At 50.1% G+C, this 12,710-nt stretch overlaps 1 protein-coding gene across 1 annotated transcript in view; it reads right to left on the bottom strand.

Moving 5' to 3' along the window:
• Positions 1-12,710, bottom strand: part of LOC307202562 (cytoplasmic phosphatidylinositol transfer protein 1-like) — a 50,745-nt gene that overhangs the window by 5,073 nt on the left and 32,962 nt on the right. The window contains exons 4-9 of the mRNA XM_079952676.1: positions 11,263-11,351; positions 10,545-10,552; positions 8,139-8,210; positions 7,141-7,236; positions 6,365-6,520; positions 5,595-5,658 (exon numbers count right to left, since the gene is read on the bottom strand). Of these exons, the coding sequence (XP_079808802.1) occupies positions 5,595-5,658; positions 6,365-6,520; positions 7,141-7,236; positions 8,139-8,210; positions 10,545-10,552; positions 11,263-11,351 (485 nt within the window). The remainder of the gene's footprint in view (positions 1-5,594; positions 5,659-6,364; positions 6,521-7,140; positions 7,237-8,138; positions 8,211-10,544; positions 10,553-11,262; positions 11,352-12,710) is intronic.

Genomic DNA, 12,710 nt, shown 5'->3' with positions numbered 1-12,710 from the left:
CTGGTGAGATACTCCATTCCACTCGCCATCCCACCCAACACAGGTGCTCGAGCTTTCCTGGGCTGGTATTGTTGATGCTCCGTATATGTTTTCTCCTCTCTTTCTTTCCTCCATGTGTGTGTATACTTCTAAAAACTTTGCCATTCCCCAAGTACAAGGTTCCCTGTCCCTATTGCACTGCGTGCTGCTGTGTTTGCTAGGTAAGGATTGGCACTCTGAATGGAATTCCGCCTTCCATTCAGGTTGGCTGCTGACCCAGCATTCCTGCACATCTATGGAGGAAAAGCCATGAAGTCAGTTTAATGCTCATCACAGGAACAATTGGTAGCTGCTTTGGACAGAATCATACCATTGGTCCATCTGGCTTAATACGGCCTACACTGAGTGGCAGTGGCTCTCCAGGATTTCAGACGGAGGTGTCTCCCAGCCCTACCTGGAGACGCTGAGGATTGAACCCTAGAGTTCTGCATGTAAAGCAGATGCTCTGTCCCTGAGCTACAGCCCTTTCCCAACATGCTCCAGACACCCTTTGCGCTGCTGCTGCTGCTGCTCTCATGCATCTTGGGCACAGAAAAGGCATAGCTGGATCTCCAAAGGACAGGGGAGCCTTAGCAGGAACAGGGCTGGGACCTGCTATGCCAAGATCCAGGAGAAGAAAGGAAAGACCAAAAGGCAAAAACAAAACATATACATACAAAACGGGAGTCCTGGGCAGGTGGGGCGTTAAGGGTCCTGGGTGCTGAAGTTTTTATTTGTGGCCACGTGCATCTGAGTCTCGAAGGCACGAACCTCTTCCAGGGACATGTCTGTAACACGCAGAGATGCTCTCAAAGCTCAGAAAAGCAAGCCGGGCTCGGCAGAAGGAGGCGCAGGAAACCCGGAGGCGCCGAGGCCCCACAAAGAGCCAATGAGGGGCCGTCACAAGACGCTGGAGCTGTAAAGGCCGCATCTCCACCCTTTCAGAGAGACAAAGGGCCGGTCCCAAATGCACCACCAACTGCGATGGTGTCTGTGGACAGGATTTCTCCTTCTTGCTGCGGGAAGCACATTTGAACCCTTGGCCCTAACCCCACCCAATGGAAAATGGGCTGTGCAGGATGAGATCAAATCCTGCCCTCTAAACAGTGCCTGGCCCTCTGCTCGGGGTAAGAAAGGTGCAAAATGTGGCGACTCAGTTCAGGGGGCCTTTCCCAGATGTCTGCCAAGTGACGATCTGTACACTGAGATGAAGTGGGAGAAGGAACACCTCTCTCTCGGGAGCAGCACTATCTCGGCACAGATCATCAGAAATGGGGGAGCTTGAAGGCGAAAAGGGATGAGAAAGCCCTGAGCAGCAGTGGAGGGCAGAGTTGTTAGTACCATTATGCAGGAGACAGAGAAGGGGAGGAAAAAGCTACCAGGATCCCTAACAGGAAGGGCAAAGGAAGTTGCTATACGCAGAGGCCAATGACCCATTTCGTCCAGTCCTGTCAAGCTGCAGCTTGATCAGCGCTCGTCTCTCCAACTTGTTGGCAATCTCCTTCCATAGCTGTCAATTTCCCCCCTTTTAAAAGGGAAATTCCCTTATTGTGAATAGGATTCCTCGCAAGAAAAGGGAAAAGTTGACAGCTATGCCTCCTTCGCTGGCCACAGCTAATTTGGGTCACACTACACAGAGCTTAGGAGGCAGCTCATGGAACACAACTGCCTTCCTCTTGAAAAGCAGCTACAATCTTAAATTGTTCAGAATTATCGATGGGGAGCACAATCCAAAGCCCTGACAAAAATCTCAGCTTGCATTAAATGATTACAGAAACACACCAAGTTTCTAACCCTCCTGCAAAGATAGGCCCAAAAATGTGCCCCATTTGGTGGAATCTCAGAAAATAATGAGAGCAAAACAAGTTTCACTGGCCAGGGAGGTTTTCCTCCGGTAGTTCGTTGCTCCAATCCCTATGTAATTTAATTAAACTTTGCCCTATGCGCTTAAATCCAAATAAATTAAGCAACCACAAATGTTAAAATATATTTTCAACAATGAAAACAACACCGAGTGTATTTGGAGTTTTGGCTTTACTCTGTTATCTATCCTCTGTGTAAGTTTCCAAGTTCTAGTGCCACATTCTGCCAGCAGGTGGTGCTACAAGCGAACAGGCACTCTTCCTGAAACCTTCTGCACAGACACTGGTGGTTTCTTCTCAGCTATTCTGTTTGGTGCACTGCTCTCTCACCTCAGGTGCTTATAAGAACCTAAGAAGAAACCTGATCAATCAGGCCGAAGGTCCATTTGGTCCTCCCTCCTGTCCTTTGCCTCTGCTTCAGTATGCCAGAGCACTGTTCCAGCTCTCCAGGGTTTCAGGCAGGGGTCTCTCCCAGACCTGCCTGGAGAAGCCAGGGACCGAACCCGGTACCTTTTGCGTAGCACTAAGCCACAGCCCTCCACGTCGCAAAGTCTCCTTCTGTTTGCTTTTAGCTGTTGCATTTGTTTCTGCAAAATGCTAGTTGCTTTGTGCTTCCTTTCAGAAGGACCAGTGGAGTACAAATAAAATGAGGATGGCAGATGATGAAATAAATGAGAATATGAGAACACAAGAGCAGCCTGATGGACCAATGGTCCAGCATTCTGTTCTCACAGGGGCCACCCAAATGCCTGCGGAAAATCTGCAAGCAGGACCTGAGCTCAAGAACACTTTCCCCTCCTGCAGTTTCCAGCAATTGGCATTCAGGAGCATTACTGCCTCCGACCGTAGAGGCGGAACGCAGCCATTGTGGCTAGCATCTGTGGATATCCTCCATGCACTTGTCTGATCCTCTTTTAAAGTCATCCCATCTCACTACAAAGGTGGCCATCATTAATAGGCAAAGTAACCTAGCCAGCACCTGCAAAGAGCAAACAACTCACAGCAAAAGGGACAAGCCTCATACAATGCCTTGTTGACCCCTGTAGCTGCCTTGGGCTTCTCCTGAGACCTCACACCCTCCCTGCTCCTTTTGCAGCCACACTCCTTTTCTTCTCTGCCATCAGGGGGCGGCACAGGCAAGCACACAGATGGACCAGTGGAGTGGCCCCAGTGTGTGTGTGGGGGGGGGAGGTGTGGGGAGGGACTGCATGGCCCATAGGTCCTCAGTCGTGGATCTGAAATGGGGAGTCAGGTTCTGTGTGCCCTCTCCTAGCAGGGAACCCAGCCACACAAACAAGCCCGCCCTTTCCAGGCTGCAATGCATCCCAGGATGTTGTCTGACCCTTATAAAAAATACACTCCTTGGTTGGAGTTGTAAGAGGGTTGATTGCCTTTGCGTCACTGCCCTCCCAGAGTCCCAGATGCCAGCCTGACATGAACTGCACTTGTTTTCTGGGGACCTTATTCTCAGTTACTCCAGAAGGCAGGATGATGTAGGAACACAGGGTCAGACCATCAGTCCAACTAGCCCAATATCCCCTACACTGACTGGCAGAGTCTCAGACCGGTGTTTCTCCCAGCTCTGCCTGGAGATGCCAGGGATCTTTTTTGCATGCAATGCAATGTTCCACCAGCAAGCTACAGCCCCTTTCCCTAACCTAGAATTAGAACCAATAGGTGGAAACTAGCAGGGGATCATGGCACATTCTGGCTGCAGAGTAGAATAAGCTTCCACCTAGTCAGATATGTTCGATAGTGGAACACCAGCTTGCCTTGGGAGCCAGCAGGATGCATTTAAAAAGTGGCGAAGTAGCAAGCAATGTCACAGATCCTGCAGTGAGGAAGGGTGGGCTGGATGGCTTCTGGAGGTCCCTTGTGTTGACTGTGATATTATAATTGGGCAGGAAAGGCCTAGAAGATCAGCCCTACTCTCTGGAAATGAAATATTCCTGTGTTCCCTTGTGGTGTTGCAGTAGAGATGTGGTTCTGAATCCACTGGCTCACTCTGTGTGTCTGTTTTCAGGGTTGGCATCAGCTCCCAATAACACCAAGCAGCTGAGAGCCCCCTTGGCACTGCTGCATGCTTAAGACCTCCTCCCTGGGGGAGGGGGGGTCCTTAGGAATCAACAAGCTGCCATTTTAAATTTCCCAGGATGCCCCAGAGCAACACTAAATCAGGCTCCTCTGGGCATTATGGGAAATTTGAAGTGGCTGCCAGCACTGGTCTGAGAGCTGCTGCTGCTGTTATGTAAGCCCACTGTAGGAGGCAAGGAGGAGAGCCCCTCACCCCCCCCCCAGGCTGGAGTTGATCCTGTGCATGCACACTCAAGACAGCACAACCTCGGTCAACACTGGAGCAAAACTCGAAGGAAGAGGAGGCTCAGGAAAACATTGGAGAGGGGAAATGAAGAGGACAGGGTTGAGGGGAAAAGTTAGCTGGGTTAGAAAAGGAAGGTAAGAAAAAAGTGGGGTCAGGTAGTAATGTTCTGCCTTCCACTTACCTGCGGGAGTCTAAACACCTTTTTCGCTTACAGTTCCTCAGAAGGGGATTTGTGAGGTAAGAAGGACGCTGTGTCTCAGATAGTTTAGAGGGGTGAGAAATTTTGTGGCAGCTCCTAGCCAGAGGTGGCTTAGCAGCGGTTCTCAACCTGTGTGTTCCCAGATGTTGTTGGACTACAACTCCCTTCATCCCTGACCACTGGTCATGCTGGCTAGGAATGATGGGAGTTGTAGTCCAACAACATCTGGGGACCCACAGGTTGAGAAACACTGGCTTAGAGGCACTATGGGGCTCTTTAATACAAGGGGGTTTTGTGTGAATTCTACAAGGGTGACACAGAGACTAAAAAGGAGCAAGATGACAGCCAGGGCCACACCTTCAATGGGCTGTAAGTAGGAAGGCAGGCAGGTTGGGGCTGGCTGAGGGCAGAGTGAGATGGGTGGGGCAGTGGTCACTCGGATGGACCAGCCTCCACAGCTTTGGGTGATCACAACCCCACTCCTTTGCCAAGAAACCTAGAACTGCACAGAACTGGACACGTTAGGTCAGAATTGATTTGCTACTTAATGTTCCCCAAAGTGGATCCCAAAAGTTTGCGAACACTGATCACCGCTGTCCCTCCTTTCAGCTGTAGACCTCTTTGTTTCAATACGAATTTAATTAATGGTGTATTGCTCTTTTGTGCACTTTGTGGAGATCTTCAAAACCAAGAAGAGGGCTAGGAACAGGTTTAGTAAATACAGATAAATAAAATAAGCGGGGCTTGAGATTTATGGGAGACACCAGTGACAGCTTTTAGCTCCAGGGGGAACAAAGCAAACGTTTTCCAAAAACAACATTTCCATTTGTGTGCAGTTGTAGGATCGCATCGGAGGGGCCCACACTCAAGAATGCAGGTCACAGATTAGTTACCGTTTAACCATCTTGTTGTACTTACAATCAGGGGATTTAAAAGCACAGTGAAGGGCAGGAGACTCTCCCCATTAATTCAGTGCATGCTTAAAGTTTAAAAAAACGAGGGCCCTACTCTGTGCTGCTGATTAGGAGGAAACAGGAGGTCTATACTGATGAATGCAAAATGCAATGATGTAAAGAGCAGGGCAGCCTAGGGAAAGGGGAACCTGAAGTTTGATTCTCCCACAGCCCAAAGAGTTTTCACACACTCTCTTCCCACCCACTCTGCAACCAGAAACACAGCATAAAGGCTCACTTACCACACCACTCGTCCACCCAGGCAAAAGCTTGCCTGTGGCCGATCAGCAAGATGTCCCGGATGGCCTGCAACCCAAAACTAGGTTAACAACTCCTCATGTATCTTCTATCTTTTGGGGGGCAATAATTACAGCAACACCCAAGGGGAGGGTCACCCCCCCCTCCCACTGTAATCACTGAAGGCTGCTATGCTAGCAGAGTGGTTGAGAGCCCTGCCAGCAGGAGGCAGCAATGCACAGACTGATCTCCTATACTCCAGAGAAGCCTTCCTTATTTTGGATTGCACCTCCCATCAGCCCCAGCAAGCACAGTCCAGCCAGTGACTGCCTAACCCTGCTATAAAGCCAGTTGCTCCACGGCCTTGCTGAGACAACATGGATGGTTGGGCTCAGCTGCAGAAGCACTCTCTGTGGTCCTGAACACACCCTGATCTTCCTCCAAAGTGCTGACTTTTGCCTTCCCCAGGAAGCCAGGAACTTTTGAACTCCCCTGGCTTGAGCCACCAGCCCTCCTTGGAGGCGAACATTCCTGAGGATCACAACAGCAATCCATTTTGTTTCAGGGATGATGGGCTTTGTGGTCTAGCAGCATCTAGGCAGGCACAGGTTCCCCACCCCTGGCACAGAATATTGCTTTGAGGCAGAGGGATAATCGGTCTGATGAGATTCAATGACATCTCAAAACTCAGGAAGGGTACCTCCCACACTCCCCGCAAAAGCAGGGCCCATTCCATCCCTCCAGGTCCCCAAACGTCTCCAGGCTGAGCTCTCACCTTGTGAGCAAACTGCTCCACCCGTGTCTGCAGCCCCCACACCTCAAACTTGACCGTCACCAGCTTGTAGGAGCACATGATGGGTTTGGTATGCTCTCGCCAGCCCTCCCGCAGCGGGCCACGGCCAGTCTTGGTCGAGCTGAAGTACCGGAGATCCTACCAACATGGAGAAGACAAGTATAAGGAGCCGGTGGACCACCATTTGAATAGTTTTAGAGGAAGACTGGACAAATTCATGGAGGAGAAGGCTACCAATGGCTAGTAGCCATGATGGTTGCAATCTGCCTCCATGGTTGGAGGCAGCAGTTGCTGGAAACCACAGGAGGAGAGAGCGCTCTTGCGCTTGGGTCCTGCTTGAGGGCTTCCCTCCAGGCATCTGGCTGGCCACTGAGAAAACAGGATGGTGGGCTAGATGGGTTGCTGGCCTGATCCATTCATTTTGATGGGTCCATCAGACCAACACTGGGTACAGCCCAGGATTCCTGGACTACACAGGCCTTTGGTCTGATTCAGCAGGGCTCTTGTTAAATGGAGCCTCCACACTCAGAGGCAGTGTAGCTTGGAATGCCAGTAGGTGAGGGACAAACGCAGGCAGAAGGCTTCCTGCCCTGCCTGTGGGCTTCCCAGAACATCTGATAGGCCACTGAGGACGATGGACAAGATGGGCCTTTGGTCTGATGCAGCAGGGCTTTCCTCACAGTCACAGCAGGACTCAGGCAAGGGACTCAGGCCACACACAAACCTGGGTAGACGGGTGCCTCCCTGCCTCACGTTACCTCTAGGCTCCGGTAGTAGCGCTCTGGGATTTCATCAAAGGCGATGTCCAGGAATGTCACATCGTGGTCTCCCAATATGTTTTCCTTGTGGAAGATCTGGGAGGGTAAGAGGTAGAGAAAGAGAGATGGGGATGTCAAGCCAGCAGCTTGGATGTAGGGCAGGGCATGGCGCACAACAACTGGGGAAGGCTGTAGCTCAGTGGTAGAGCATCTGCTTTGCATGCTGAAGGTCCTGGGTTCAATCCCCAGCATCTCTAGGGCATGCCTGGCACCTGAAATCCTGGAGAGCCTCTGCCAGCCGGTGTAGATAATACTGAGCTAGGTGGACCAAGGGTCTGACCTGGTACAAAGGCAGCTTTCCTGCCTTCTTAATTTGTGTCCCTCCAGATGATGCTGGACTGCAATTCTCGTCATTACTGGCTCCTAGAACTGGGAGCTGTAGTTTTTTTAGGGTGCAGAGAGCTGTTGGGAAACCCCTATTCCCTCCAAACTACAATTCTCAGAGTTCCCTGGGAAGAGGGACTGATTGTTAAACCCCTCTGTTAATTGTGGCTCTGAATGTGGGTCTCCTCTCAGCACTCTTAACAAACTACTGTGTCAACGATTTTTTTTTTTGGGGGGGGGAGCTAGATTGTAGATTGTAAGCTCCTCAGGGCAGGGACCTGTCCTCTGCAAAATGCCATACAGCAGAAAGCCCCTTGCCAACCTGTCTCCAACTAGAGGACATCAGCCTGAAGTCTCAAAGAGCTGCAGCCAATCAGAGTAGAACCTGCTGGCTAGATGGGGGAATGGACCACCCATTCCATCCATACAAAGGAGAGGCATGTTTACCCCTTAACTGAAGCTCCTGATTGGCCACACTGCAAAACAAGGAACCCAAGGGACCAAAGGACACCCTCCCCACCTCCCATTGCATCCTGTTGCCTCTTGGAGGTTGTCGGTTAAGGATGGCAGACAGTTCTGTGCCAGACTGAGAACTCTTCCCAATTAGCACTTACATTTGTGCTGTCTCCGCAGTTGTCCTCGTACTTGGTCTCTATGTAGATAGAGAACTTTGGCAGGAAAGAGCACTGTAAAAGAAGCAAGGAGGAGAATCTGAGAAGGTGAACCAGGGATGGGGAACCTGAGGTCCTCCAGATGTTAGCCATGCTGCCTGGGGAGGGGGAGGACAGATGCAGCTGGCAAAGAGGGAGGCAGGCAACTACCCACTGCTAGTTGCTGCTCCTTCTCGCCTGCCTGCTCATGGACAACTTGACACCCAAGGGCATACTATAGACTCAGCTGCACAGCTGCAATTATAACGTTATAAGTGCATGTTAAAAATGTGACTCCAATGGCACTGGAGAGCTCAATGGCAAATTGCACATATATTTTATAGCGTGTTCCCCACCCCACCCCATAGCATTTTCATGGTGTTTTCTATATCTGTGTAGATCCAGCCTGCATGCCAGGGATGGAGAGAGAAGTGAAGACTACAGCATTTGCTGAAAGACACCAGCTCATAAAATCAGGAATGTGTGTCTAACAGTGTAATCCTATACAGAGTCACCTGGGAGCCAGTCCTATGGGACCCAACAGGGCTTACCACTGAGCAGAAAGGATTGAATGGGTGCAATGCTGCAAAAATGGCCAATAATTTAAAGGGCCAGGGTGGGAGGAATAAAGGAAGTGTGTTGGAAAATGGAGGAGTCAGAGGGTTCTGCCCAGACTGATCAAGTTATGCTTCTTTAAAATGTACAAGTCTGGTAGCAAAGCCTAGATTATCTCTTTGTTTTATCTATTGATTATCACATTTATACCCCACCTTTCCTCCAAGCAGCTCAAGGCGGCATGCACGCCTCTCCCACTCTCCATTTCATCCTCACAACAGCCTTGCCATGTAGGTTAGGTCACAAGAGATAGTGACTGGCCCAAGTGCACCCAGTAGGCCTCATGGCTGTGTGAGAATTTGGCCCTAGTCCAACACTCCAGTCACTATACCACAGTGGTACTATCATGCATTATAATTTTGGGGAGAGGGTATAATTTTGGGGAGAGGGAAATCCAGCTGCCATCAACCACTGATAGCAAGGCCAACGGCTAAGGGATGATGATGATAATAATAATAATAATAATAATAATAATAATAATAATAATACTTTATTATTTATACCCTGCCCATCTGGCTGGGTTTCCCCAGCCACTCTGGGCAGCTTCCAACAAAATATTAAAAACAACACAGCATCAAACATTAAAAACTTCCCTAAACAGGGCGCCTTCAGTTGTCTTTTAAAAGTAATATAGTTGCTTATTGCCTTGACATCTGCTGGGAGGGCGTTCCACAGGGCAGGCGCCACTACCGAGAAGGCCCTCTGCCTGGTTCCCTGTAACCTCACTTCTCGCAGTGAGGGAACTGCCAGAAGGCCCTCGGCGCTGGACTTCAGTGTCTGGGCTGAATGATGGGGGTGGAGACGCTCCTTCAGGTATACAGGACCGAGGCCATTTAGGACTTTAAAGGTCAGCACCAACACTTTGAATTGTGCTCGGAAACGTACTGGGAGCCAATGAAGATCTTTCAAGACCGGTGTTATATGGTCTCGGCAGCCACTCCCAGTCACCAGTCTAGCTGCCGCATTCTGGATTAATTGTAGTTTCCGGGTCACCTTCAAAGGTAGCCCAACGTACAGCACATTGCAGTAGTCCAAGCGGGAGATAACTAGAGCATGCACCACTCTGGCAAGACAGTCCGCGGGCAGGTAGGGTCTCAGCCTGCATACCAGGTGGAGCTGGTAGACAGCCGCCCTGGACACAGAATTAACCTGTGCCTCCATGGATAGCTGTGAGTCCAAAATGACTCCCAGGCTGCACACCTGGTCCTTCAGGGACATAGTTACCCCATTCAGGACCAGGGAGTCCCTCACACCTGCCCACCCCCTGTCTCCCAAGAACAGTACTTCTGTCTTGTCAGGATTCAACCTCAATCCGTTAGCCGCCATCCATCCTCCAACCACCTCCAGACACTCACACAGGACCTTCACCACCTTCATTGGTTCTGATTTAAAAGAGAGGTAGAGCTGAATGGAGTTGTAGTCCAGCAACATCAGAAAGGCCCGAGGAGAAAACTGGCCTAATCTACCTCGCAGGGTTCTTGTGAGGAAACAGTGGTGTTGGGGAGGCCATGTCAGCCGCTATCAGCTTCTTGAAAGAAAGGGGAGGATAAACTGGGGGGATTTCACAGGCTGACTGCGACATCCCCAATCCGGTCCTTCCCTTCCTCCCTGTCGTATATTCACTTGTTCCCATGCGCAGCCTCCTGCCTGGAGGAGTTGGTGCTGCCTCAGGGCCACTCCAGAAGTCCAGGCTACGAGCCGTTCCTTTGAAGAAGCAGCAAAGTGCCTAACATGCAAGCACATCTTGGCACTTACCGTGTACTCTGAGCCGATGGCGAGGCGATTCCAGGAATCCGCAGGATAGCAGAGGAAAGAGACAGAGAAAACCAGCGATGAGATGGGGAGGGACAGTCGCCGCGGGAGCCATAACTGAATTTCCCTTGACAACTTAAGCCACCCAGTTCCAGCACAACAGCCCAGGCAGAAAGGAGAAGCATTGGCTGAGGTTCCCTGCACTCTGCCCCGTTCCTATCAGGAAAGCTGCAAATGGAAATTCAGGGAAGCCTTTTGCCCAACCTGATGGGTGGCTCAGGAGTTGTATCCAACTAAAGTTCAAAAGATTCATATACCGCTTGACTGTAAGAAACCTCAAAGCAGTTTACAAAGAGAATAAAACACTGAGATCATTCTTAAGAACAAAACATAGAAAAAACCCAACAAACCATAAACACATCAGCATTCTAAATATCTGGGTAAGCTTGTCTAAACATTTTCAGCAGGTGCCAAAGGCGTCTGCCTGACATCAATCTTTTAGTGTGGCAGCTCCTACACTTTCGAATTCCCTATTTATATATATATATCTGTGTAGATCCATTCTATGTGCCAGGGACGGAGGAGAGAAAAGTGAAGATTGCAGCTACCTCACCCGACACTATTCCCTTCTGGGGTTCTCAAGAGGTCTCTAGTTGGGCCCTGAAGAAAGAGGTTGTTGGGTGAGACGGAGATTTGTCTGATTCAGAAGAGCTCTCCTTACCTGTGATTGTGTACGGGTAATAGTTCCAGGCCTTCTCTGTGATGTAGAATATTCGTGGCGTCACAGCGCGAGCCCAGCTAGGCAGCTTGCTAATGGTGGGACAGCACAGCATAAAGGGGAAAGCAGAGCAAATGTTAAAATGGGCATGTCTAAGCCCAAGTAGGCAAATCTTTAAAACCCAAAAGGGATGTGTAAGTGCTGTAGCTCAGGGGGCAGAGGATCTGCCTTGCATTCATGAAGTCCCAGGTTCAATCCCCAGCGTCTCCAGTTAGGGCTGGGGAAAGACCTCTGTTCAAAACCCCAGAAAGCACAGAAGATAAACTGAGGCAGAAAAACTGTAAGGCACCAGGGACTTTGCATTGCAGACTCTGACAGTTAAGGCCCAGGCCACTTATTCTAAACAGTGTTTTTGCCTGGCTGGAATGAGTCCTTGAACTCTGATTCTGCCTCTTGCTTAGCTGGAAAGGGGCAGAGAGAGGTGTGTGCATGTGTGTAGAAACTAGATTTAGATTTAGATTTAGATAAATTTATTGTCATTGTCCGTATATACACAGTATACACAACAACGAAAATCAAACACCCAAGACCGGATTCACATACACATTTGCACGTATCTCCAACACTCTCATCCTATTCAGACATAATCTATTAAAACATACATAATCCAGAATATAACACAACCTATTAGAAGCATAGCATAACCTAAAACCTATCTACTATACTAAAACTACTGTACAAAGGTAACGTTTACATCCATTGCTCTGCACATTTTTGCCTCAGGCCCCACACACCACTGGCATGTGGCTCTTGGAAGGTTCCCGAGAAGGAAATACAGCCCTTGGGCTGAAAAACGCCCCACCCAACAGCCAAATGCTTCCATGTGGCTGGAAGGATTGGCTGAGCACAGACACAAGTTTGTAGCACCAGGGGCAGGGAAGGGAGAACGAAGACAGGAGTGTTTCTTTGCCACTGTGTCAAGAAGGGCTCAGCAGGGGAGACGCTGGCTCTCGCGTTGCTTTAGACCACCAGCTGAAACCTCACCGGCTTTCCTGCAAACGGATCAAGCGATGCGGCACCCAAACTGTGGGGTGTAAAAAGGCAAGGGCCCCTCCGTCCCAACTGCTTTGATTAGATTCTGCGCTCTATAAATAGCATCCCCCGAGAGGAGAATCGTGAGAATGCGGTCTAAAAATACCGCCCCCTCTTGCACGGATGGCTCCCGCAGCAGCTAGCAGTGCAGTGAGACAAGTCCACGCAGCCCAAGCTGTCTCCGAAACACACGTTCTGAGCCAACGGACAGTTGAGCAAAAGGGGACAGGTCTTGGCAGCCTAGGAGGGAAGCTTGCAGCGAGGGAGGTGCATGTGAGTGTGTGGGAGCAAGGGGAAGAAAAGAAAGGGAGGAGCCGGGAAGCAGAGAGGGGCTGCCTGCCTGATCCATTATGCCGGGA

Source organism: Podarcis cretensis (genome assembly GCF_951804945.1).
Source record: "Podarcis cretensis genome assembly, chromosome: 14".
Classification (NCBI taxonomy): Eukaryota; Metazoa; Chordata; class Lepidosauria; order Squamata; family Lacertidae; genus Podarcis; species Podarcis cretensis.
This window is presented reverse-complemented; position numbering and strand designations above follow the sequence as displayed.